This window comes from Misgurnus anguillicaudatus, chromosome 24 (genome assembly GCF_027580225.2).
Source record: "Misgurnus anguillicaudatus chromosome 24, ASM2758022v2, whole genome shotgun sequence".
In the NCBI taxonomy this organism is placed as follows: Eukaryota; Metazoa; Chordata; class Actinopteri; order Cypriniformes; family Cobitidae; genus Misgurnus; species Misgurnus anguillicaudatus.
The window spans coordinates 20,120,309-20,145,237 of NC_073360.2; the positions used below are offsets into that span (position 1 = coordinate 20,120,309).

The 24,929-nt window shown below is 38.1% G+C and overlaps 2 protein-coding genes and 1 long non-coding RNA gene across 6 annotated transcripts in view; 2 read left to right on the top strand and 1 right to left on the bottom strand.

Moving 5' to 3' along the window:
• The window catches only part of grik4 (glutamate receptor, ionotropic, kainate 4), a 548,585-nt gene that overhangs the window by 143,473 nt on the left and 380,183 nt on the right, over positions 1-24,929 (top strand). The gene's annotated exons all lie outside the window — the stretch shown is intronic.
• Positions 544-12,452, bottom strand: LOC141349043 (uncharacterized). Of its 2 annotated transcripts, XM_073862634.1 has the most exons (18): positions 12,205-12,452; positions 10,833-10,908; positions 10,599-10,725; positions 10,265-10,330; positions 8,870-9,262; positions 8,028-8,129; positions 7,718-7,950; positions 7,429-7,607; positions 7,131-7,224; positions 6,654-6,780; positions 6,338-6,549; positions 4,696-4,813; positions 4,513-4,604; positions 4,186-4,303; positions 3,640-3,744; positions 2,408-2,593; positions 2,139-2,318; positions 544-2,012 (listed from the first exon to the last, which is right to left on the bottom strand). In XM_073862634.1, exons 2-18 carry the CDS (start codon positions 10,902-10,904, stop codon positions 1,774-1,776), a joined length of 2,643 nt encoding a protein of 880 aa, XP_073718735.1. In that variant the 5' UTR covers positions 10,905-10,908; positions 12,205-12,452; the 3' UTR covers positions 544-1,773. The 2 variants fall into 2 exon arrangements, with proteins under 2 accessions (XP_073718735.1, XP_073718736.1); XM_073862635.1 differs by lacking the exon at positions 12,205-12,452 and having other exon boundaries at positions 10,833-12,001.
• LOC129415021 (uncharacterized) lies at positions 22,784-24,250 on the top strand. Its single transcript, XR_012367538.1, has 2 exons — positions 22,784-23,350; positions 24,101-24,250. It is a non-coding gene; the product is annotated as an uncharacterized lncRNA (long non-coding RNA).

A 24,929-nucleotide genomic window follows, 5' to 3' on the forward strand; every position in this document is an offset into this window, starting at 1 on the left:
TTTTAATTTGCATTGCATTGCCTTAAATCACTGAGCTTCTTAAAATAATGGCTGTTTTCAAACAGAAGACTGCATCCTTCTGAGGTTGCATACATCATCAAGACTGTCTTATTTCATATTATTAACAATTAGCATATAAAATGGTTAATCATAAATTACTGCAATAAGCATATGGCTTGTGAAAGTAATGCTTATTTAGAAACGGCCATTATTCAAACTTTGGTTGTTGCTTAAATGTAAATTTTGTAACTGATTGCTAATATTGCAATGTTGTTTGTATTCAGTGCACTTTAAAGTAATCTGACCCAACCCTACTAACCAATCCTTGGTATATAAATGTGGCTTACAATATGGTTTATATTTAAACAAGCCTCTACAATGGTTTTACAGTCACAATTTCAGTTTGTTACATCTTATTGCATACTTAATATGAGACATGATGTGGCCTTTAATGTTCCAAAATTTTCATGGTATAGGTTGAATCTGAAAGGTTACATTTTCTCTTCTCCTTAGGGTTGTTGTGTGAGAAGCAAAAGTCAACTATAGTCTGACAAATCTATTTTATTAGGAAATCTATATTTGTATTGTCACCAAGCAATTATATACAAATATTATCAGTTATAATATATAAACATGTGTAGCCCAATTACAATTCCAGTAACTTAAATAAAACAAGAAATGGTATGCAGAAGACAAAGAATATAGTTTGAATATATTGATGTCAGAGGAAAAGTACAACTCTACATATTACATGTTTCAGAAGTTTGGGAAATTTCATCATTTTCATGGGCCTACATGTGAGAGAAAGTGTACAACGTGGACTACCAATTAAAATAACCAAAAGTGGAGATAAAATAAAAAACAGAAACAATAATAACATCTGGTTATGGCTACTGATAATTACAGCAGTATAAGAAGCATGTGACAACAAACCAAGTAAACAAGTGCATATTTCTATAATCAGTTTCAACTTAAGTGGACTTTTTAAGATGTCAAATATGAACTTTAGCTCAAATTACTCCACAAATAATTATAACATGTTAAAATTGCCACTTTGTAGGTATAAATTGTACTGTTTTTGGTTCTGTGCTTTAAAATGCAAATGGGCTGATCTCTGCACTTAATGGCAGGGCCGTGGTTGGATAGTGCAGATTAAGGGGCGGTATTATTTTAATAAGATCCCTTACTGACATCACAAGGAGAGACAAATTTCAATGACCTATTTTTTCACATGCTTGCATAGAATGGTTTACCAAAACCAGTAACCAGAAGTTGGGTTACTGGGTTGATCTTTTTCACATTTTCTAGGTTGATAGAAGCACTGGGGATGCAATTATAGCACTTAAACATGGAAAAAGTCTAGATTTTCATCATATGAAGAGTTTCGTTGCAAAACGAGATAAATCCGTTTTTAACATTTTTGTCAAAACATGTTTATTATAATGTTATTATTTTGTTTTATGGTGCTACTTAGCTGTATTTAAGTTATGAAGGTTTAAATCAAAACAAACCAACTGCAGTTGAATTGATATTAATTGGAATGCACAACCACAAAAACAAGATTTCTGAACAATTAATAAAAACAATTATCCGTTTTGCAACGAAACTCTTCAAATGTCAACTTAAAATAAATAAAATTATTCAATTTAAATTCCGTTGTCTGCTGGAACAAATCTAACCACAAACTTATTTACAAAAACACAGGAACTTCTGTCAAAACTCCAAAAACCTTTTTAAGTTATCGAAGTACAAACATGCGACTTGAGTTCCAATTTAATTTACGTGGGTCCCCAATTCTTCATCATCTTCGTCCTCAGAGCTGATGTCACTTTGCCAGTCCATTTCTTCCTCTATTTCCAATTCCTCCTCTTCCAGTAGCCTAGGAGTTTTTTCAAGAATGCCTCTATATGTGCATGCCACAGTCTGCTGTTTGAGTCTGAGGTCTTGCAGTCTTCTCTTGAGTAGACAGAGGAGGCCCTTGCACCCATCCTCTGTGAATCCATTTGGATAGCCTATAAGTCCACACATACAAAAATAACAATGTAATTACCTAAACACTAAACATTTAATCAGATAGCTTATTTATGTCAAGACAAATCTTAAATACCAAGTCAATTTGGAGTTTAAATTATACTTACTTCCTGTTTGTGTGCACTCTGAAACAGTGGCCATCAGTAACTGAACCTTTGCTAGAGAGTTCTTAAGGTACTGACAGTGCTGCATCATTTCTTTAACAAGGATCTCCTTTTCTTCTGTCAGTCGTGAGACAAGCATTAGCTGGTCAAAGAGCTTCTTCTTAGTAATAATGTTGACACCGTCTGAAGGAATAAAAACTATACATTAATAAACATATTTGAGAATGATACATTTTAAATAAAATACTAAAAGTTAAATGTTCATACAATACCTGTGTTCTCTTCCTGCCAAGGCCAGATCATGCTCTCTGGAGTTTTGTTGGAGAGTTTCTGCACAACCGAGTTTGTGTCCACAGGGTCACCATCAGGTTGTTGGTTGTATCTCTGGATCTCCTCCAGCAAGCGTTTCTTTTCTTGGCCAATCTTCTGGCTAATCTTCTGACGCCTTTTGTTGCGATCTGTAGTAAGAGCAAAAACAATTATTGAATTTAAGTATTTGCCAATAAAACCCCATATTTGGAATGTGACTTCTGCATTTAACCTATCCAGTGAGTACATGTGCAGACAGACAGAGACACGCGCATACATACAGACAGACACACACACACGCGCACACACACACATACAGACCGACACACGCGCACGCAGACAAACGCACAAGCAGACAGACAGACGCACACGCAGACAGACGCACGCTCACGCAGACAGACATACGCGCGCAGAGACAGACAGCCGAGCGCACGCACAGACAGACAGACAGACACAGACAGACAGAGACAGATATACACGCGCGCACAGACAGACAGGCGCGCACAGACAGACAGGCGCGCGAGGACAGACAGACAGACAGGCGCGCGAGGACAGACAGACAGACAGGCGCGCGAGGACAGACAGACAGACAGGCGCGCGAGGACAGACAGACAGACAGGCGCGCGAGGACAGACAGACAGGCGCGCGAGGACAGACAGACAGACAGGCGCGCGAGGACAGACAGACAGACAGGCGCGCAAGGACAGACAGACAGACAGGCGCGCAAGGACAGACAGACAGACAGGCGCGCGAGGACAGACAGACAGACAGACGCGCGCGCACAGACAGACAGACACGCGCGCACAGACAGACACGCGCAGACAGACAGACAGACAGAGACACGCGCGCACAGACAGACAGGCAGGCGCGCGCAGACAGACAGGCAGGCGCGTGCAGACAGACAGACAGACGCGCGCAGACAGACAGACAGACGGACGCGCGCAGACAGACAGACGGACGCGCGCAGACAGACAGACGGACGCGCGCAGACAGACAGACGGACGCGCGCAGACAGACAGACGGACGGACGCGCGCAGACAGACAGACGGACGGACGCGCGCAGACAGACAGACGGACGGACGCGCGCAGACAGACAGACGGACGCGCGCAGACAGACAGACGGACGCGCGCACAGACAGACAGACGGACGCGCGCACAGACAGACAGACACGCGCGCAGACAGACAAATACATACCATTTTGTCTATAAAGATAGTGTTTCTTCTGACAAATGCTAACAAAGAGTGCTTCAATTGAGATCTGCAAACCACGAGCATCAACATGAGTGGCTCCTGCATTTCCTAAATTAAAGGCAAGAAGAAAGAATATTTTTTAAAACCATTAAGTACTGTAAATTGCAAATCGAATAGTAGAAACTGACTTTGGGACAATATTGAATTTGGACAGCAATATCCATCACAACTCATACTGCTTCACCAAAAATGAGAATAAAATATCAGAATTACATGCCAAGCAGGCATGAATGCTGCAAACATGGAGCGCTGGATATTGAGCCCTACTGGCACATTGTGCTTGATGATAATTTTCCATTTGGTCTGATTTGGACTGACCATTCTGTCTTCATTGCTAAAAAGGTTTACTTTAAGTTAAAATAGTAATTGAAGACTTATGACTTGCAAATGGTGTCAATTCCACTAGAATTTAACAATAAGCTACAGCTACATGCATTACAACCAAATTACTCCAGACAGGGTTTATGTATAAAGCATCATTGTCCTTACCACTACTGGCCCACTGGTTTACATCAACAACCCACTGTTTTAGCATGTCATCAGAGCAATGCAACTGGTCCTTCATATTCTTCAGGCTCTCTGTTGCATCCAAAGTCTTTTCTATGGTCTGCAAAACAGTAACAGAAAATCCTGTCATTTCATAAAATAATCCAAAAAGTATATGCTCCTGCCTGATTTAATACAAAAACAACTACATATACACAGCTGAAGTCCTGCACCGCTACAGTGTCTACATAGGGGTTAACAGTTTAATGCATTTTAGGTGTACTTAAAGTTCAACAGTAACGGTTTCCTTTTCTAAATACATGAACACACCTTTTTGAATCTGGAAGACAAGGCAATGTGGAGGCCATTCTCTTTACGCCGATTCCACCCACTTGCATGGACAGTAAGCATATCAGTTCTTACTGTACAAAACAATAGAAAATCTAAATTGTAAATGTAACTCAACATACAACATTAGCACATTATTGTAAGGGTGCAGAGAAGCTTACAAACCTGACTTGGTCATATATTTTGTGGTCAGAGCACATCTGGAAAGAAAACTATTAACTTGTTCTACTTCTTCACCAAGAGTGGTTCCCGCACCTTCCTGGTTCCTCGCATTCCACAGAATCTACAGAAAGCAGTTGACTTGTTAAACAGTGTGGACATAAAGGTGATTGATATTGATGCATATCCCAAGGTCAACCACTGTAGAGGACAGCACATAGGGCAGGGCTATTCAAATCTTACCCTAGAGCAGTGGTCACCAATCCTGGTCCTGGAGGGCCGGTGTCTCTGCAGAGTTAAGCTCCAACCATAATCAAACACACCTGAAGCACCTTAATTAGGCCCTCCAGGAGCAGGATTGGTGACCACTGCCCTAGAGGGCCGAGCACTGCGTAGTTTAGCTTCAATCAAACTTACCCACCTGTGATTTTCTAGTGATCACAAAGACCTTGATTAGCTTGCTCAGGTGGGTTTGATTGGGGTTGGAGCTAGACTATGCAGTGCTCGGCCCTCCAGGGTAACATTTAAATAGCCCTGACACAGGAGCTCATGTTTAACACAAAACACACCCCTGGGGCCTGTTCTTCATACTTGAATTACTCAATTAGGATTTGATTGTTGCATAATCTTTGATTATTCAAGGCTTATACTGGAGTTGTCATCATAGCAATAAGTCTGTAAGCTTAAACCTGAATGGAAGCAGGCTTATTCATGTAAATAAAAATATAGATTGGATGTTGCGGCTTTTTACATGATATGGAAAGTCTGTTACAGCAATGTCTATAGAATTTTTTAAGAAGCGGAAGATGAACGATAAATATGAAGAACATTCTAAATTCAACGCATATTGCAGGATATCAATAGCTTCACCATATCAATAGCTCTTGTTCTGAAAGGGTTAAAAAACTAGGTGTGTTCTTTGGCCATTGTAACAATCGGCCAATCACAGCATTGCTGATTAATGTTTCTACCATCAATGTGTATTTCAATTTTCACGCAAGGAATTAGTGTGCAATGATATCTGATTATTAAATCTAGCTATTAGGGGTGTCAACAATAATCGATTCAGCAATGCATCGCAATGCGCGCATGCACGATTCAGCATCGATGCAGCAAAGTGCCATAATTGATTATGTCACTGTTTATTTTCTGACCTCAAGTGGACAATAAAATTGTGAAGTTTCAATTACTTCCGGGGGCATAACAACAACAATCAAGACGGGTAAATAAAAACGCACCCTTTTCCATGGAAAGTGGACATATGGGCACATTTCGGATTCTACGAAGTTAATGGGAAACTAGACAAGACTTACGCTGTGTGTAAATTCTCATCTCAGGTATATAATTGTCATTGTCTTAAAGCTGCTAAGCTTCCGTTTTTGTTGAGAATAGTTGCACTTGCCTTGTTGTGTACAGTAGAGTTCTGATGCATCGCAATGCATCGTAGAATCGAATTGAATTGTTACCTGGTGAATCGTAATTGAATCGAATTGTGAGGGCAGTGCCAATGCACACCCCTACTAGCTATACAAATCAAATCCACATGCAAAATTAGTGAGATCATGAATGCACGTCATGCATTGTGGCACTCTACATTAATTGTTGGCTACACAATACCCTGGAATATAAAAGTAGTTAAATCCATCACCTCGCATTTTGTATTGTGGGCTTTGGCATGCATAACGGACAAGCAATGTTTCATTTTCCGAAGAGGCTGAAGATGAGTCAGGGCCTCCGACACCTTCTCCAGATATGGCACATAACGGCAGGTCACATCCATAGCCAAAAACGTAGCATCCTGGAACTGATTTTGGAGAAACATTGGATACGCAAATATTTCTCCTCTATACATGTTCAGACCTTTGGGGGGGGGGAATAAAGAGCACATTGCACACCAAAAAAGGCTTCAGTTCATCATCTTCTCTTAATATGTTTAATTGCAATTGATCAAATCAAATACCAACCTTTGAGTAAGAATCCATGCCTGCACACAGCAATTTCAACTCCTTCTTCATCCAACTTGTTGGCCTGCTTTGATGTCTCTCTTGCTGCTCTCCAGTGGGATTCCCCACACATCGCTTTTCCTGCAATCTACCAAAGTAAATTGTTTTAACATGTCAGTAGTTAATTCATGGACATTAAATAGAAGGGCTACTGCCCCCTCAAACACACAAACATTATTATCTTAACAATTACAGTCAGGATTTGTCTTGAATTGCCTGATTTACCCATCTTCCATTTGTAGCTCTCTGGATGATAACAAACCAACAGATGTTGTTTGCTATTTAGCACATAGAAGGTTAATTACAATAGTCTGAGACGATGTGTTGGACATGTGTGCAACAACCAATACTATGGATATACTGTGCCCTCCGGATTGGAATCTAGCTGTTTTTTATCCAACTTTACACTTTTGTCACTCTCACTCTTTTTAAACATACATTTTTGACAGCCCCCCGGACTTCCTCAACAAAATTGGACACCTCAGAGTCCTGGGCTAAAAACACTCCATCAAAGAATCCTGGCTCTTCACTCCTACAAGAAAATGTATTTTGTATTCATTGTAGTAAGAAGTTTACAAAACCAACAGTTAAGGTTACAAAGTCTAACATAGATATTATATATTTAACAGCTACAGTATAAACAGCTTAATTTTAAATGGCAGACCTATATTACTATGATAACATTAATACATACATTAATTACTTTGGCTGTTTTTAATGAGCACACAAAACTTACTGGTTTTTTTTCTGGAACCTGTAGAGTTTTCGGTTACCATCAACTGAAACAGCCAACATGTCAGGGCTACAGGCTGGACAGACAAATGGCTCCTTTCCCAGAAGTTGGTTCTTTTCAGAGTTGCAGTACACGTATTGCAGAAAGCTCCTCTGAAAAGCATCTACATTCACTTTGCCAGTCTGAAAAAAGAAACACATGGTAGTTTAGCTTTTAACAACAACGAACTACAAAATCAACCATTTTTGTGGGGTGTGTTGCATTTGTCTTTCAGCTTCAAATTTTTACATACTCTTCCAAATTGCCTCGTTCTCTGGTCCAACATTGCTGTGAAGGCTTTCACTGACATTCCTGGAGCTGCTGTCTTCATAGCCTCAAAGGAATGGAACAGATCTCGGTGAAACAGTGTCTGTGCTTGCATTGTAGCGGGCCAGTAACCACTCCTTACGAAGTCACTGACTTCTGGGGCCCATTGCTTATTGCAATGTTTGCATGTTAGCTCCGGGATCTTAAGATTGTAACGGCCTGAGAGCAAATGAAAAAACAAATAAATAACAAGTAACGTGTCAAATAAACATTTATTTTATTTCACACAATCCTACCATTTATGCAAACCAGTATGATGGATCTACCAGCAGAGATTGCAACATCACCAGTGTCACAGGAGCATATCCTTGGAGGAAAGGATGTTGGCAGCAAACAATCTGCAAGAGAAAAGGATAATCAGGATGACATTAAAGAATGTTTGGGTTGTGAGCAAGTACTTGAAAAACATAACATAATTTAATAATGTTGTCTTTTAGGAGAAAAATGCTAATCAATTGAGGGCGCACTCACATTATCCAAAACAAACCGCGCCCGAATGTTTGCCGAATGTTTGACCCCCAAATCATAGTTCGTTTGACTAGTGTGATTGGTTTGTACTGTGCCAGTGCATGGTTTGGTTAATCGTGCCCTGGCCCACTTGCATAGGTGGGCTCTGGCACTGTTCACTTGGGCTCAGGTTTGAAATGAACAATGTCACAGCAAATCGCGCCAAACGAAATTCATAAGAACAGATTGTCAGCTGCACAACAGTCATAAACTTAATTTGCCTCGGTAAAAAAATTCTGAAGTGTGGGGTAGAGTTAAGTGAAAGTGTGAGTGGTGCAAGCAATAGATCGTCAAAGCAATATGACGGCATGATAAGAGGTCTGCATGTCATCACATCCTGATTGACTCAAACTAGAAGCCCTCAAATTAACATTACAATGGGCTTTGGTGTTGTGGGAGAGTTTACTTTCTGTTTTCTTCAAAACAACTGCATCCTACTGACAAAAGCATTCTTAAACATGGATTGATAAGTGTGACTGTGTGCAGGTGAGGGAGTGGGTACGTTCACACTCGAACATGGTTCAGGCTGGTTGGGTATAATGTGAGTGCGTCCTGAAAAACAGGCACCAACCTTGTTCACAGATGATGTATTTGTCATCATGGAGTTTCACAAACTCTGTTGGAGGGATGTACTTAAAAAAACCATACATTGTGGTTTGCCTACTGTGCAGAGTGTGGCGTTTATGTACCAGTTGATCACACTCTGCACAAAACCACTCAGACGGTAAACACTCCCCACAACGAATGATGGCTTCTTTCTTGTGACAGTGATTACATGTCATTTGGACGATGTTCTCAGCTGTCAACAAGTTGGCAAGGTTTTGTGGCCTTGCCTGTTGCCAACATTGTTGGACCCCTTTCTGCCTTTCAGACCAACTGGACAATGATGGCTGTGGAGCAGGATTTTCAACATCAATGCTCTCAGAGTCCTGCAGAATGTCCTCAAGCCTCTGCATGTTAAAATCTTCAAATAGAGAAAGAGAAAAATTTAAACATACAAGAAATCCAACTTTTCAATTCCACATCTTTTGTGGCAGTTACACTGCTTTTAATACATGGAGAGTCCAGTGATAGCAGAAAAGGCAAAAGGATAGTTAAAAATGGGCAAACAAACACATGGCCCTTAAGATTATGTGTAGGTCAAGTGTGAAACTGAACAACCACCACATGATTTTGCTGAGAAACACTGATGCTGTCTAAAGTTATCCTAGTTCTGTCATGGGGACAGAGCGTGATGCATCAAACTATGGTAACGTCAATATTCAAGTGTTTTGGGGGAACATTTTTAGCTGATTAGTTACTAAAATAGCAAAAGTTCAGGTATAATGAAACTTATTTTGTACTTAACTTCTTGTTTTCATATAAAGCAGGGGTGGCGAACCTTGGTCCTGGACAGCCTCAGTCCTGCAGAGTTTAGCTTCAGCTCTAATCAAACACACCTGAACAGGCTAATCAAGGTCTAAAGAGTTAAAGGCTGTTTCTCAATGTCAAGTAAGGATCCTTGGAAGCCAGAATTTCGAGGATGTTACGTCATATACATCCGTCGAAGGACTGTTCCAATGTCGAGGATCCTTGGAATTGCAACCAAGGACTAAGTCCTTTGTTAGAAAAATATCCCATATACAGGAAAGGATGCATGTGTGTATCCTTTGTGCTCTTTGCACTCTCAAAACACCCACAATCCTATGCGCGCAGCACCGAAAGCAAACCTTTTTACTGACGTAATGACGTGCACTTCCTAGCCTGTTCCATTTACGTGTTCTCCAAATTCTAAAGAGGAGACGTGCCTCTGAAGAAAGTGACTTGGGAAGACCAGTCCTGCTAAGGAAGTATCCTTGACATTGAGAAACAGCCACTGAAAAGCTACAGGCAGGTGAGGTTTAATCAGGGCTGCAGCTAAACTTTGCAGGACTGTGACTCTCCAGGCCATCCCTGATATAAAGCATACCTTATGTGTTTTACCTACCAGAATATTGGTAGCTGCTAGTACATGGAGCTGTGATGGAGGAACTTGCACATGGAGACGTACTAACTGTTTAAAAGAAAAAAAAAAAAAACGTATTAGAGCAATTCTTTAAAAAAATCTTGGCCAGGTGTACAAAAGTAAACACTGAAACCTTTAACAAACATGGAAGCTATTAAACCTAAATGTATTTGGCATTATAATGTAATTTATACGATGAATGTACAAGTACAGAATATTGACAATTAATACAATTATCAAACCTGCACCTACTCCAAATCACACATCATCACTCATGGTTAAAATATTTGACAAATTTTACAAGATGGACATTAACCAGTAGATGACTCTTTTTTCCTCCGTTTGTTGGTGGTCACGCGTTGTCCATGACAGTCCCTCTTCCACCAGGTCACTTTAGGTCTTGTGACTTCATGCTTCGGAGTATGTGACTCGCGGTTACATTTCTTTATGGACATAGCATGTAATAAAATGTAGATAGGTGAAAAATAGCCATTAGCTAACCGGAGTTCATTAATTACACATATGTGTATATAGCAATAATGAAACTTGCCTGTATCTCTTCAACAAATACATCCCCAAGCATAAGAACAGCTTCGAGTTTGTTTTTGTTAACACTTGCCATTGTACTGAAACACAAAAATAAATGTGTCAGTTAGATCTGAGATCTGCCTTCAACTCAAACTTTCTGACTAATAAAATTGAATGGAAAGACTGGAAAACATTAAAGATATGAGGGTAAAGGGTGACAACATTTTTCTATTTTCTGGTAGAATATAGTGACGTCTGACTATTTGCAATAAAGGTGATAAGAGAATTGATATTTTCATAACAACCTCTTGTTGTAAAAATAATTATATTTATTTATGTATTAAGGCTAAGATTACATCACCTGATCCAGTGGTTCTCATCTCAATTACAGTCCTCAGTCCTACCCTCCCAGAATGTTTTAGATGTCTCCTTAAATAAAACACTTGATTTCACTCATCAGGCTCCTTAATTAACACATTAACAAGCTGATGAACTGAATCAAGTGTTTTTATATATGGAGACATCTAAAATGTTCTGGGAGGGAGGCCAGGGACTGGTATTGGGAACCACTGAAATCGATTAGCTATCATCATCAATTTCAGATGTATGTTTTTTTTATTGGTTACTGCAAAATATAAAGCTTTTTATCTGGTGAAGACAAAGACTTTAGAATAAATTGTGCTTAATTAACAAATACTTGTGTATTTATGATGACATTAGAAACAAAACATCCCGGGAATCTGCTTCGTGCATCTGCAAGCAACTAGTACTGCCTGCCTGCATTATACCAACGTGCCTGTGTTAGCGACAGATCTCAGATCGGCTTATATAGTGAATGAAGTTGGCCGTATGATCCCAAATACCGACCTGGTGTCAGCACCCATCGATACACCGATTACTGGGACACCACAGCGGCCCGTAAATAGCATTTAACATTAGTTTTTTTCTGCAGACGCGATATATTTTAGTAAAACACAATGTCGTGCACAAAATTTTTAATTAATCTGGGTTAGGAGTCCACGTGCCGTGCTTAGACTACATTATAAACCCTTGGGGGTCCAACCACTTTACCGAAAAACGATAGCTAAAAAACTATATCAGTCGGTGCTGTCAACAGCCATGTCTAAAACCTAAAGACCCAAGTCACAGTATGATTAAAGGCTGTTTTTGTTTTATTATTTTTTTTTTACCAATTGCAAGAGGTTTATATACAGCATTAGCAACCAGCTGTGCTAATCGAGCAACCCACTGTTCCAGTAACAACTCCTTTAAAGCATACGCTGCCGTTTAAAAAAAAAACGACAACATTCGCGTGATGCAGGAGCGATTAAATAAATAAAATGCTAACGTTAACAAAGTGATCTAGTAACAAAAATAGCATTATTGTTACCCACCTGTTTAAAGATGGACGCGCATCAGGTGAAATCCTCTATTAGTGAACTGAGCTCTGCTGGTGACGTCAATTCCGTTAAAGATGATGCGTGGTATTTAGACGCATTTGCGCTCTATCAAAGTGAATGGAAAGGATTGGCGTATCATATGCACGCAAAAATGGGATTTGGCGTATACATTACACGCAATTTGAAAGTGTAAAGTCGTGTTATTTATACGCATATTGATGAGAACGGGTTGATATGTGTGGTGGGTTACGGTTTCAGCCATTCATTGAAAGCTTGCGTTCTCACCGTGTTTTTTCAAAATGTCTGAGGGTCGCAAGAGAAAAAGTGTCTATGAATTGTATGACAAGAAGCGAAAGGCCTCTGAAGAAAGAAACAAGACCAGAGTGTTTTTGGGAGAATATTTCACACAGGTTGGGCTTCCCAATGATGCCTCAGTCTTAAAGGTCACATTCTTCCTGATACCATTTTTTAAACCCTAGTGTGTAATGTTGCTATAATAGCATAAATAATAGCTGTAAAATGATAAAGCTCTAAATTCACTGCTAGGCGATATATTTTCTTCAATAGAATTCCTCTTTAAAAGCCTACAACGAACGGTCGGTTTGGACAACAGCCCTCTATTTCCTGCTTTAATGACGTCAGCAAAACAGTTCGTTGACTAAACTCCGCCCACATGAATACGTCAGTCACCAGCTTTGGCTCATACAGCTCTGCTAAGCTAAGCTGCTATCGAATCACAGCACACTAAACAAACTACGCAATCAGAACTTGTTACGTATTTCTGAAGGAGGGACTTCACATAACAAGGAAGACATCAGCCTGTTTTGAGGACAGTGAAAACAGCACTATACAGATAAGTAAATTGTGTGAAAAATACCGCGTTTTTTTACACGTGAAACATGAACACATGTTATATTGCCCACTATAAACACAATCAAAGCTTCAAAATCACAGACAGAACAGGAGCTTTAAAGTTTCTACGACAGATAAAATCACTCCATTTAAAATCACTGCTAGTAAAAGTTGATGTAAGCTATGATTAGCGATGCTAGCCCTGGCACAAGTCACGAACCGCGCAGACATGGTTAAAATCTCAATGTATGAGCCATGCCTACAGCAACTTGTAAACTGAGCAAAGAAAAGAGGCTCGTGCATGCTCTCTCGTGCACACGTTTAATAGGCGTTCCCTCTCGGGAGCAGGTAGAGTGTTGCACATGTGAATTTTTTTTTAAAAAGAGGAGGGGTGGTTCTTTTCAAAAATACGGGAAAATCTTCCGCTATACCTTTAACTTAACAAGTTAAGTTAAAACAATTTCAACTTGTTTTTATAAGTTATGTCAACTTATCACAGGTCAAAACTTAAAATAATAGGTGAACTGACTTTTGTTGTTTTAACGTCACGCTCTATTTTTTTTACTGTGCACATGACCTTCTCAGTGGCACTTGCAATCACCTGCTTGATCAAACAGTAATGACATCATTTCTTCCAAAGTGCTTAACCTTGTGTTGTCTCAGTGGATGTTACAGTGAAGTACTCGCAAGTTACTTTGCACGCTCAGCAGAACGGCCGTTAGCTCATTACCAGTCACGACAGGGTCCCGTGGCCATCTCTTTGGACAGTGTTGAGACATCCACATCTTTGCAGATTGAATTAAATTCAGGTTAACCCCTTAGGCATCACCCCACCCTATTGAGTTAAATCTACACTCTTGGAGCTTTCAAGTGATATATATGGTTTTTCATGATTAGATAAGAATTCACATACAAAACACTGAAGTAAACGTAGGCGTCCTGCTGGCGGGACAGTGACATTTAGGAGGATATAAATGTTTTGAGGCACACTTTCTTCATAAATGAATCAATTACTCTACCTACACAATTTATTTTATACCACACTGTTGAAATGTCCATTATTAGAGCTTTCCAACGATATATAGTTTGTAGTGATAGATTAAAACTTAGGTGTCCCGTATTCGGGACGGCGATGCTTAAAGGTCTTGTTCTTTCTGTGTTTTTGAAGCTTTGATTGTGTTTACAGTGCGCAATATAACATGTTCATGTTTCACGTGTAAAAAACATGGTATTTTTCACACAATTTACTTATACCGCTGTTTTTACTGTCCTCAAAACAGGCTGATCTCTTTCTTGTTCTATGAAGTCTCTCTTTCAGAAATACGTATTGAGTTTTGATTGTGTAGTTTGTTTAGGTTGTTGTGTTTCGATAGCAGCTTAGCTTGCCGTTAGCTTAGCTGGTGACTGACGTATTCCTATGGGCGGAGCTTAGTCAAAAAACTGGTCTAGTGATGTCATTAAAGCAGGAAGTAGAGGGCTGTAGTCCAAACCGGCTGTTCGTTGTAGGCTTTGAAAGGGGAATTTGGTTAAAGAAAATATATCGCCTCGCAGTGAACTTTGAGCTTTATCATTTTACAGGTATTATTTATCCTATTATAGCAACATTACACACTAACTAGGGTTTAAAAAATGGGTTCAGAAATAATGTGACCTTTAACAGTTTAACCCCTTTAGACCCTGCGTCCACTGGATTGGACATTACATGTTTTGTGGTTCAAACTTGACCACCATTGACTTGTATTAGATGTGCTGTGAGGTAAGGTATTACTCCGCGGCGGGAACTTTGTTTGTATTCTTGCAATTGGGAAAGGCGGATTATCGCCACCAACTGGGCTGGAGTGTCTATTATGTAAGCTCTCAACAGAAGAATGTACGGGTGTGAAGCATTTGGAAAAATAGGTCCACAAGTTTACAACGCATGGTAAAAAACCTGTTGGAAAGCATCTTTTGCAGCGATTTTTGTGTGAGCATTTCAGTTAACACCCCTGACCACTCGGTGAGTTTCACGTCTTTGTAAACGAAAGTTTAATGCATTTTAGGAAGGATTGTTCCTGTGCACCTATGCAGCCGTTGTAGAGGTGGGAGGTGAGGCGCAAGCACACGAAGATTCTCGGGGCAGCCGCATGTGTCGGAATTTCAGTCAAAACCATTCTATTTCACCATAAACAATCTGAAAACAGGGCTTTAAGTTTAAAATACCGAACTTGTCCTTTAACCAATCAAAATAAGGCACACTGGAAAAAGCAGGTGTGAAGGGGTTAATGCTATTCATTGTACTAGTTAAATTCCAACTTTATGAAGTGATATTAGTTAAAGTTATGAAAACTTTCTTAAAGTTCAGGTGATATATAGTCAAATGTATAATCTATAATGGCTAGGCAAACTCCAGAGAATAGAGCGAAAAAATTGACATACAAAATTACTCTTTAATGTCAAGTCAATCTCACTTATTTTCCTCATTGATTACGCTGGTAGGGGATGTAAATGTCATGAGCATAATTGCCGTACTGGATAAACGTAGGTGTCCTTCAGTTCTCTACTTGTTATTGGTAATTTTATATAGTTTTTATATTGCATTGCACTGTATGGTTAAATATCACCTGCATGTTATAAGAAGTCCTAATTTACACACTTTAAAGTACAAGTAGGTTTAAAAAGTTGTCACCTTTTAAAAAATATACTTTTGGACCTAAAAGGGGTATATTGGTACCTCAAAAGACATTCTAGTACCTCAAAGGTACATATCTGTACCAAAGTGGTACATATTGGGACATTTTATGAAAGGTACCACCCCAGTGACACCTTTTGTACCTTTTGCATGTCTTTTTCTACAGGGAAATACTGAGAACACTATAATGATATTGCTATGAAATGGGCATTTCACCATGTTGCTTGTCAGTGGTACCCAAATTGACAATAGGTTCCCAAATACATTTGTGGTCTGAACTGGAAGAACCCCATTTCCCATATCTCCCTTGATGTCATGTTTTTATATCTTTCACTCTATGTATCTGGCCTTGCTAACCGTGCTGAACATATATCAGCAGAGTGTAGTTACATTCTTATCTTTGGTGCCATATCACACCCTCTCAACCAGCTTTAGCACTACACCGCCTGAGGAGTCCGTCTTACTCCTCCACTGCCCTTTTTCTTGGTCTCACTGTCATAACAACTTTAATTGAACAGCCGTACAGAAACTCTACACCATTTTTTTATTGCAGTATGAGGTAGCTATAGATGCTTATTTGGATTGCATCGCATGTTTGAAGGGGTGGTTCAATGGTATTTCATGCGTTCTGACTTATTAACACAGTTATAGAGTTGTTTCCTCATGCTAAACGTAGGCAAAGTGTCAAAAAAGCAGTTGGGCGTGTTACAGAGGATATCTGTGCCGAATGCACTTCGCCAGGGTTCGTACAAGTTTCGGAAAGTTTTTTTTCGATTACGGGTCCAGCTGACGTTTTAGGGGTTTCTATAAGTATCACTTATTTTTATGGGCACTTCCCCCGGAAAACCCCGCCCACCCGTCAATCAGCGGGAGACGCTAGAACTTGCAAACATCTTATCACGCGACACAGCTTTGTTTAATTTCAAAACTCAACAATGGCACGAAAGAAGAAGTGTGTTTTTGGATGTAAGTAGAAGAAAGGCAGCCTTATGGAAACAATGAATATAGTTTATTATCCGGGGTAGCAGCGGTGTTTTGCGTGTGTATTTAATGCGCTGGATTTCATTGAAATGTCCCAACCGAGTCATGAGTTGCATGCGGTAAGTAAGACTTCTGTCTTATGTTGGAAATAGGCACGTGCATATTATATAAATTACACGAACATGTAGTAAATCATAAGTTAAACAGTGTTGTATAAAGTGTTGCATGACTCGTACTCGCTCCTCCCGCGGTAGTAACTCCTCCTTCTTCATTTTATCGTACGTTATCGGAAAGAATCGCTAAAGCTAATCTTTCTTTTATTAATCTGATTAAACTAAAGACTCTTCGTAGATATAAAGGATGTAATACACTCCATTTATGTTTAATGAAAACGAATAAAGAAATACCGGCTGGAACGACACAAGGATGAATAAATGATAACAGAACTGTATGTTTAGAATGAACTCCTCCATTACAAGCTGTCAAATGTATTATTATTATTATTATTATTAAACAAGAAAAGATACATTTTGTATTGTATTTGAAATAATATGATGACATTTGGTAAAATGTTTTGCAGAAAGGTGCGATACTAGAGTGACATTTGCTGGCGGAGTTATTGGATTATGAAAGGGGTAATAATCCTGACAGCTCCACCAGAAAATTACCATCTAGCTTTATGGCCTCAGGACATTCAGTCACATAATATTCGGTCTAAAACATTTTCATATTTAGGGTTTGCAGGAGAAAAGGTCAGTTGTCAGGTTAGCGCTGAGTTTGAAAGAGTTTGAGTACTGGCAGCAGGGACTGGTGTGCTTATGAAGTCAGAAGAGCGGATGTGCTTTATCTTAAGTGATTATTGTAACAGATCCTGACAGAGTTCCTTTCAGTTTCTGGGCACCATGAGTACTGTGTGTAGCAGACACTAAAAGATTAAGACAGACATATATGAGATGACTCTCTTGTGAAAGAGCTCAAGACTCAATCTGACATATTTTTCATGTCAAAGCCCGAAGTTACAAGCCCTGAGGTCTTAAAGACGGATCTCCGGCTCAGACCATGGGGCCGTCCTTTACCATCAGCAAATCTGAAGCTGAACACCCGTGCATGGACTTTATTAGAGCAATGCTCACTGTGTCAGCAATCTGGACTCTCAATAATTGGAAATCTGACCATGTTTCAGTCTACAGGCTCTGTTTTCAACTACTGCACTCTTGGGCATCGCTCAGTGCTGCTGGATAACTGATTGAATCACATAGCCGATGGTTAAAGGAAAACACCACAATTTTTCAATATTTTACTATGTTTTTACCTCAACTTAGATGAAGTAATACATACTTATATTTTTTTAATGAGTGCACTTAATCTTTGTACAGCGCGTCGTGAATGTGTTAGCGTTTAGCCTAGCCCCATTCATTCCTTAGGATCCAAACAGGGATGATCCTAAGGATCGCAGTAACATTATCACTCCTGACTACTTCCGCTTAAAAATCATCACGTTTTATTTTGTGCCACCATTCTTACTCGTGTAACTGCTCATGTAACAGTCTTTAAGTGTTTTGTGGCTTCTAAATTCATCCCTTAACATCATAAGAAACATTTTAGTGAAGTGTTATTAAATACTTTTGAATAGTAGTGGGTGTTTTGTGTTATTTTTATATAGTTTCTCTCTCAGTTTCAATATATCATCAACATCTTGTCTTGCTTGCTGTGTGTTTGCATAAAACCTGACTGATGTCAAGAGTTTATTCTTCATAATTTTAGTTTCGTAACATTGGATGTGTTGTGTATTGAGTAGCAAATACAGTAGAAGAGTTGTTTTTGTCACGGTTACATTTATAGTTTTGCAGAATTAAGTTATGAATGCAACTTTGGCCTTCATGGTTTTCTATATAAAAACAAAGTATTTAACAGAATGTAAGGGCTTATCTCTGTTCTCTTTATTGTGTTGTGGTTTAATTTGAGTATAGTAATTCTGAGAATTATAAAGGTTTACAAGATTATTAATAATATATACATGCTAGTATACAAATGTACTTGCCATTACCACTTACTTTTATGTGCACTATAAAGTCACGGATATTCAAGAGTCACTTTATGTTCAAGCTTGTTATATTTGTTTTTCTTATAAAAACCATAATGACTGTTATCTTTTCATCTGCAGTTGTTTTTCTCAAAATATCACCATAGTAGTTTTTTATTATTGTGAACTCTTTGTGCTTCAATGCAGATCTTTTCTTATTTAAATGTATGTTTACTGCATATATTTATAATAAACATATCAACTTCGCAGCACAAAACCCATTTTTTTCTAAACTCACATTATTGTTTGTTAAGTGACTCATTTCGGATCTGAAAATCTCAAGGAAGCTCTAATTGTTTCATGACCATCACAATCTTGTGTGACACTGTATAAAACAAACCCAAAAGCTGCAGTTTTACACTTTAGTCTATTTGCCCAACAGATACAAGCCGTTGTACATCTTTGATCAATCTGTGATGGCAGAGGAATAGACTATGTAGATAAAAATGGGTTTTGTCTCTTATCGCTCCACTTTAGAGGCAGAGGCCCCATTAGACTTTCATAAACGTCTGTTGAGACGAATTCAGTCATTCTAACCTGACCAACGATCCATCAGATGTGTTGTTGATATCATGCAGTAATAAATCCAATTCCCTGTTCTAAGCACGAGGCGGTGAACGATGTTGAATCCTCACATGATCTAGCGTATATTTCGCATAAAATGTACAGCAGGGGTGTTCAACGGTTTTTTGGGGGCAAGTACTCCTTAAAGGTGCAGTGTGTAATTTTTAGAAGGATCTCTTGACAGAAATGCAAAATAATATACAAAACTATATTATCAAGGGTGTATAAAGACCTTTCATAATGAACCGTTATGTGTTGTTACCTTACAATGACACGTTTTTATCTACAAACACAGAGGGTCCCCTTACATGGAAGTCGCCATTTTGTGCCGCCATGTTTCTACAGAAGCCCTTAACAAACAAAGTGTTTTTACTAAGTTGCCTACGACGATGGCATGTTAAGTTAATGGGTTGATCTTTTTCACATTTTCTTGGTTGGTAGAAGCACTTGGGACCCAATTATAGCACTTAAACATGAAAAACGTCAGATTTTCATCATATGTCCCCTTTAAGACAGTACATTAGTAGTAGTACTACATTAGTACATTATGCATGCTGTTGATTTACATGCGTAATTTTCTGTGTGTTTTTTATTGTTAAAGTAGATTTAGTTTAATTATTATTTTAATGTATTTACAATGTAATACATTTTTATTTTACTGTAAGATGGACAGTTACACATTTACCTGAATCTGGACTTTCAGTTTATAGAGATGACTGATCATGAATGTACAAAGACTGTTGTGCATAAGACATCAGTGCAGACGTACAGTAATAGACCCTGTCAACACACCCATGTGGGGCCCATAAGGGATGGATATGGGCTGGTGAGTGGGCCCCATATGGGCTGCCCAGATGGGGCCCAGTTAGTTTTGTCCGGGGGTTCCATGGTGGCCCCACCTGGGTTGCCCACATGAATTTGATATAGAAACTGAGTGGGGCTTATGTGGGGCCCAACTGGGCAACACACATAGGGCCCATATTGCCCCCACCTAATGAAGCCCACATGTTATTTATCAGGGCCCAGTATGGGTTTTAATGGGTACTGGACTGGTCCCTTATTATGTAATAATTATACTATTAATGCTTAATTGTAATTTACTTAAATAATATATTTGTTTAAAATTAATATCAGATAAAAGCAACATAATTTTAGTTCTATAAATATCAGTTTCAGCATTAATACTCAATTCATTCATCTATAACATCACAAAACATGAAGGAGGTACAACATGAAAAATGAAATAAAAAACTGTAAAGGTTTAATATATAAAAATACTTTATTGTCAATTTATAACACTGTCAATGCTAAAATAATCATCAACATTTCAAAACTGCTAATGCAGGTAATGACTAACAATTTAACATAACACTTAAAATAAGCATTGAAAGAAGTCAAACTCTTAAAATACTTGAGATTTAAAAACAACACAAGTATTGCTCACTGTTCTGGAGATGGTCTTAATTCTGATCATCAATTAATCTTTGCTCAAACGTTTTAGGAAGAACTTCCAAAGCATCCACAGCCGAACTCATTAAATGTCCAATGTTTGCTTTGATTCATCGCTGTGCAGTCCGTGAACTTGTACCGTAGTATTACATTTTCTACAAACACAACTCAGAAAAAATTACAAGTGTAACAGTTGTGAGAGACTCCTGCTGCTCCGGTAGAAACCATAGACTGGTAGAAACTGTATCCTTGCGCCTGAGTGTGAATTCTTAGTTTAAATGTTTATCATCTTTATAGTTGTAATTTTAAAAGTCTGCCTATTTTAGCAAAGATTATTTAAAATATGAGTTTATATTATGTGAAAAAAATCACAATTAAAAACATTTCAAGCAGGACTACTTTGTCAAGCGTAATGTGTCATAGCAGTGAGTAGATCTCCTTATATGAAACACCTGACTCCACTAATCAGACTCCTTCCAGAATGTTTGAAACATTTCTTTAATTAAACACACTAACAAACTGATGAACTTTCTGACATTTCTTATTTTCACTCATGCTCAGCTGTGCAAATTAAAATTAATAATTGGCAGGTAAACATTATAAATATCACAATTAAATATTAACAATAATGCATTTTTATTTAAAATGTTTTATACTGATCAGATCCTATCTGTGATATTATTTGCTCTTTGTATAAAAGTGACTATCAACCATAAGTAATAATTTTAAGAGTTTAAATGTATATAAAATGTATTTTAAGCATGAAATTATTTTGCCCACATAGGTCCCATATGGGTCCCATATTATCATCCAACATGGGCATACCTATATGGGACCCACATAGTCAACCCACATGGGACCCATATATATTGCACATGTTAAGCCCATGGCCACATGAAACCCATGTTGCCCATATGGGACCCACGTGGGACCCACATATCAATGTTAATTAAATGTAAAAAATAATGCATTTTTATTTAAAATGTTTTATACTGATCAAATCATATATGTTATATTATTTGCTCTCTGTATAAAAGTGACAATCAACCAAAAGTTATTATTTTAAGATTGTAAATGTATAAAGATGTATTTCAAGCATAAAAATGTTTTGCCCACATAGGTGCCATAAGGGCCCCACATTATTATCCCACATGGGCAAACCTGGGGCCCACATAGGGAAACCCACATGGGACCCACATATATTGCCCATGTGAAGCCCATGCCCACATGTAACCCATGCTGCCCAGATGGGACCCACGTGGGGCCCACATATCAATGTTGGCTGGGGATTCTGTTGTCATTTTATTAAGTGGAGTGTTTTGCAAACACGTCTTTTTGCTTTTCATGTGGTCGTGGATCATTATTGTCACGTGTTTGAGTTTATTTTCTGCATGATAACAACATGTAATGAGTTCACAGCATCTTTGGAGCAAAATGCTTGACAAGCGCGATTAGTCTGGATTTCAATCCGACTATTAATCTTGCACTGTCAGTGCCACGGTGCAAGTTTCATTGATTTTAAACGCGAGTGGTAGTTTTGTCAAAATGTATAATGCAGACGCGGTGTGGTGTCATTTGCCTGTCGAATTAGCGCTTTACAGCATTAACAAATCTGAACAGCTTTAAACAACCATCCAAGTTCAGAAAGATAGTAGATAAAAACACAAAAAGTCGCACTGATTCTAAAATTACATTCTGAAAAAAAGACAAACGTGCCTATACTGTATATTTACTTGTTTTTATGAAGCAGAGGTAACTTTTTCTGTCACTACTGCTGATTAAATACTGAGTGGGCGTATGCGTTGTCTTCGGATATTTAGTTTTATTTATATTTAGTCCACAGGCTAAAATTGCACTGCACACGGGACCTTTAATAAGCTTATGCGGACACGCAGGTGCGCAACTTAAAGGTGCAGTGTGTAATTTTTAGAAGGATCTCTTGACAGAAATGAACCGTAATGTGTTTATTGCCTTACACTGTAAAAAATAATTCAGTGGCTTTGTAAATATCACAAAAATAAATTATTAAAATAACTTAATAAAATCTCTTTATGTCACTAAGTTGATTTTTTGAGTTAGACAAACCAAAATTAATGACTAAAAAATAAACATATATTTGTGTGTAAAATGTACAGATATTATTTAGTTGTATACATCAAATAAAATAAGTATTTAACTAACAGATTATTTCTTATAGATATTCTTAATATTTGTTGTAAATTTGAATCAATATATTTGAGAATGTCACACTTATATATTTCAGCTTTCAAAACTATTATAATTGCTCATTTCAAGTTAACATAGGTATTTAACATCAACAAAAAAAAATAGTAAATTTCATGCATAACTTTAACTATGATTTACTGAATATTTTTGGTGAAACATTATTACATTGTATTATTTGAGTAAATGTAGGCAAAAAAAATTCATTAAATCAGATGTAAATTTAAAAATCACAAAGCCAACGGTTTTTTAATCAGCAGCAGAAGAAACAGCGCCTCTTGCAGGAAGATAAACAACCTCAAAACTCCTCAAAAATCCTGGTAAGTGTTGAGTTTATTAATATTTACACTTGTTTTTAATGAAATATTTGATGTGTCCTTGCGTAAACAACTTGTTGGTGTATTTATCTGAATACTTTCGGAGCCATACTGTAAACTGGGTACAATAACAGCTTTCTGTGCACATACTGGTAGATTAATCATTAATATTTTTATTTTACGTATTTATTCAGGTCACCAAAGTATTAATACAGCTGTGCCACTTGAACTGTGTGTAAAATAATAATTTCTGATCGTTTTATTACTGCATAAAGTGGTTGTGTAGACAAACACGTGTAAATCTGTACTGGCTGATAGTCAGGCGATCCGAAATCCGGTCCTCAGTTTCGCTCCACCCGGATTTATTAGACCTTTCACGTGGAAGCGGAACACAACAGAGCTTAACAGAGCTCACACGCTTATATACATTTATATTAATTATCTCTCGACTCCATATGCCTATGCTTTATTTTCCTTTTTTTGTGTGAAGGGTCTCGCACACCGGTGGAGATGCGTTGCGTCTCGTGTAGGACAACTCGCAGTTTCTGATACCACACCGGACGTTCGCATTAAATAGCGCGAGTTTAGTCAGACAAAGTTTACTTCCAGATATAAAATATGCATTCGTAGCCTTTGTTAATCGTTACAGATTTGAGACAAATATGTTATTGTAATGTTAAACTAAGTGGCGCTCTGTGGCAGCGTCCAGAGTCACAGCGGACAGCCGTTTAAATAAAGTTATCTTTGTTGCAGGTACAAGTGCTGGTGGTCCACCTGTCCGGGTTCAAGAGGTGTGGATTCTGCATGCTGTGAATTTGAGAGACCTCTCAGAGTTTATTTAGCTGATTGTTTTTGTAACATGTACAATGTTTGCCATTTTCAATAAAACAACGTATACAAATTGCTTTGTTTATCATTGATAATTGATGGTTCAGTATGAAATAAATGTATAACATTAAGTAAATAAAAATAATTTATTTTAGTTAAATAATATTCACAAAATTTTCAGCTACATCTAAGTTACATTTTTAATGATATCAACTTAATTTATTAGTAGACTTCACTGTGATTTTTTATTGATTTGCTTTTATATTTTTGATTCCATCTACTCAATTTAATTTGTGATAGGAAATTAATGTAATTAATGAAATCTAATCGATTTCATAGCTTTCAAATTTACTAAATTTTTTTAAGTGTAAAAATGCTTCACCAAAAATATTGAGTAGGTAATAGTAATAGTTTTTACAGTGTAGGTCAAGAATCGGAGACCTTTATGAGTCAACACATAAATATGGTGATTCCTATTCTCTGTATCTGGAAGGCTCAAACCCAGCCATTAGACTGATGAATGCAAAATTTAGACGGGCTGCATCATATGTGTGATTTATGGCAGCGTGATGCTGAACAGTGTTGATTGGCCTGATTGTTTCATTCAGTCACAGAAGCAACCTGAGCGGCATACGGTCAAAGAAAATCAGAAGATTTGCTTTCATGGCCTTGGAAAGATTGACATTCCCATGACTAGATTTTGAAAAGACATTTTTCACTCTATTTGCAAAACTTTTGGAATCTCTGCACGAAT

Bases quoted from the DNA above. Each gene is read 5' to 3' on its own strand.
- LOC141349043 (XM_073862634.1), bottom strand. From the start codon at position 10,904: ATGGCAAGTGTTAACAAAAACAAACTCGAAGCTGTTCTTATGCTTGGG. The intron at 7,225-7,428 runs GTAAGTTTTGTG...ATTTTCTTGTAG, and splicing joins AGGTTCCAGAAAAAAAACCA to GAGTGAAGAGCCAGGATTCT. The intron at 6,781-7,130 runs GTATGTTTAAAA...TTACTTTGGTAG, and splicing joins TCCGGGGGGCTGTCAAAAAT to ATTGCAGGAAAAGCGATGTG.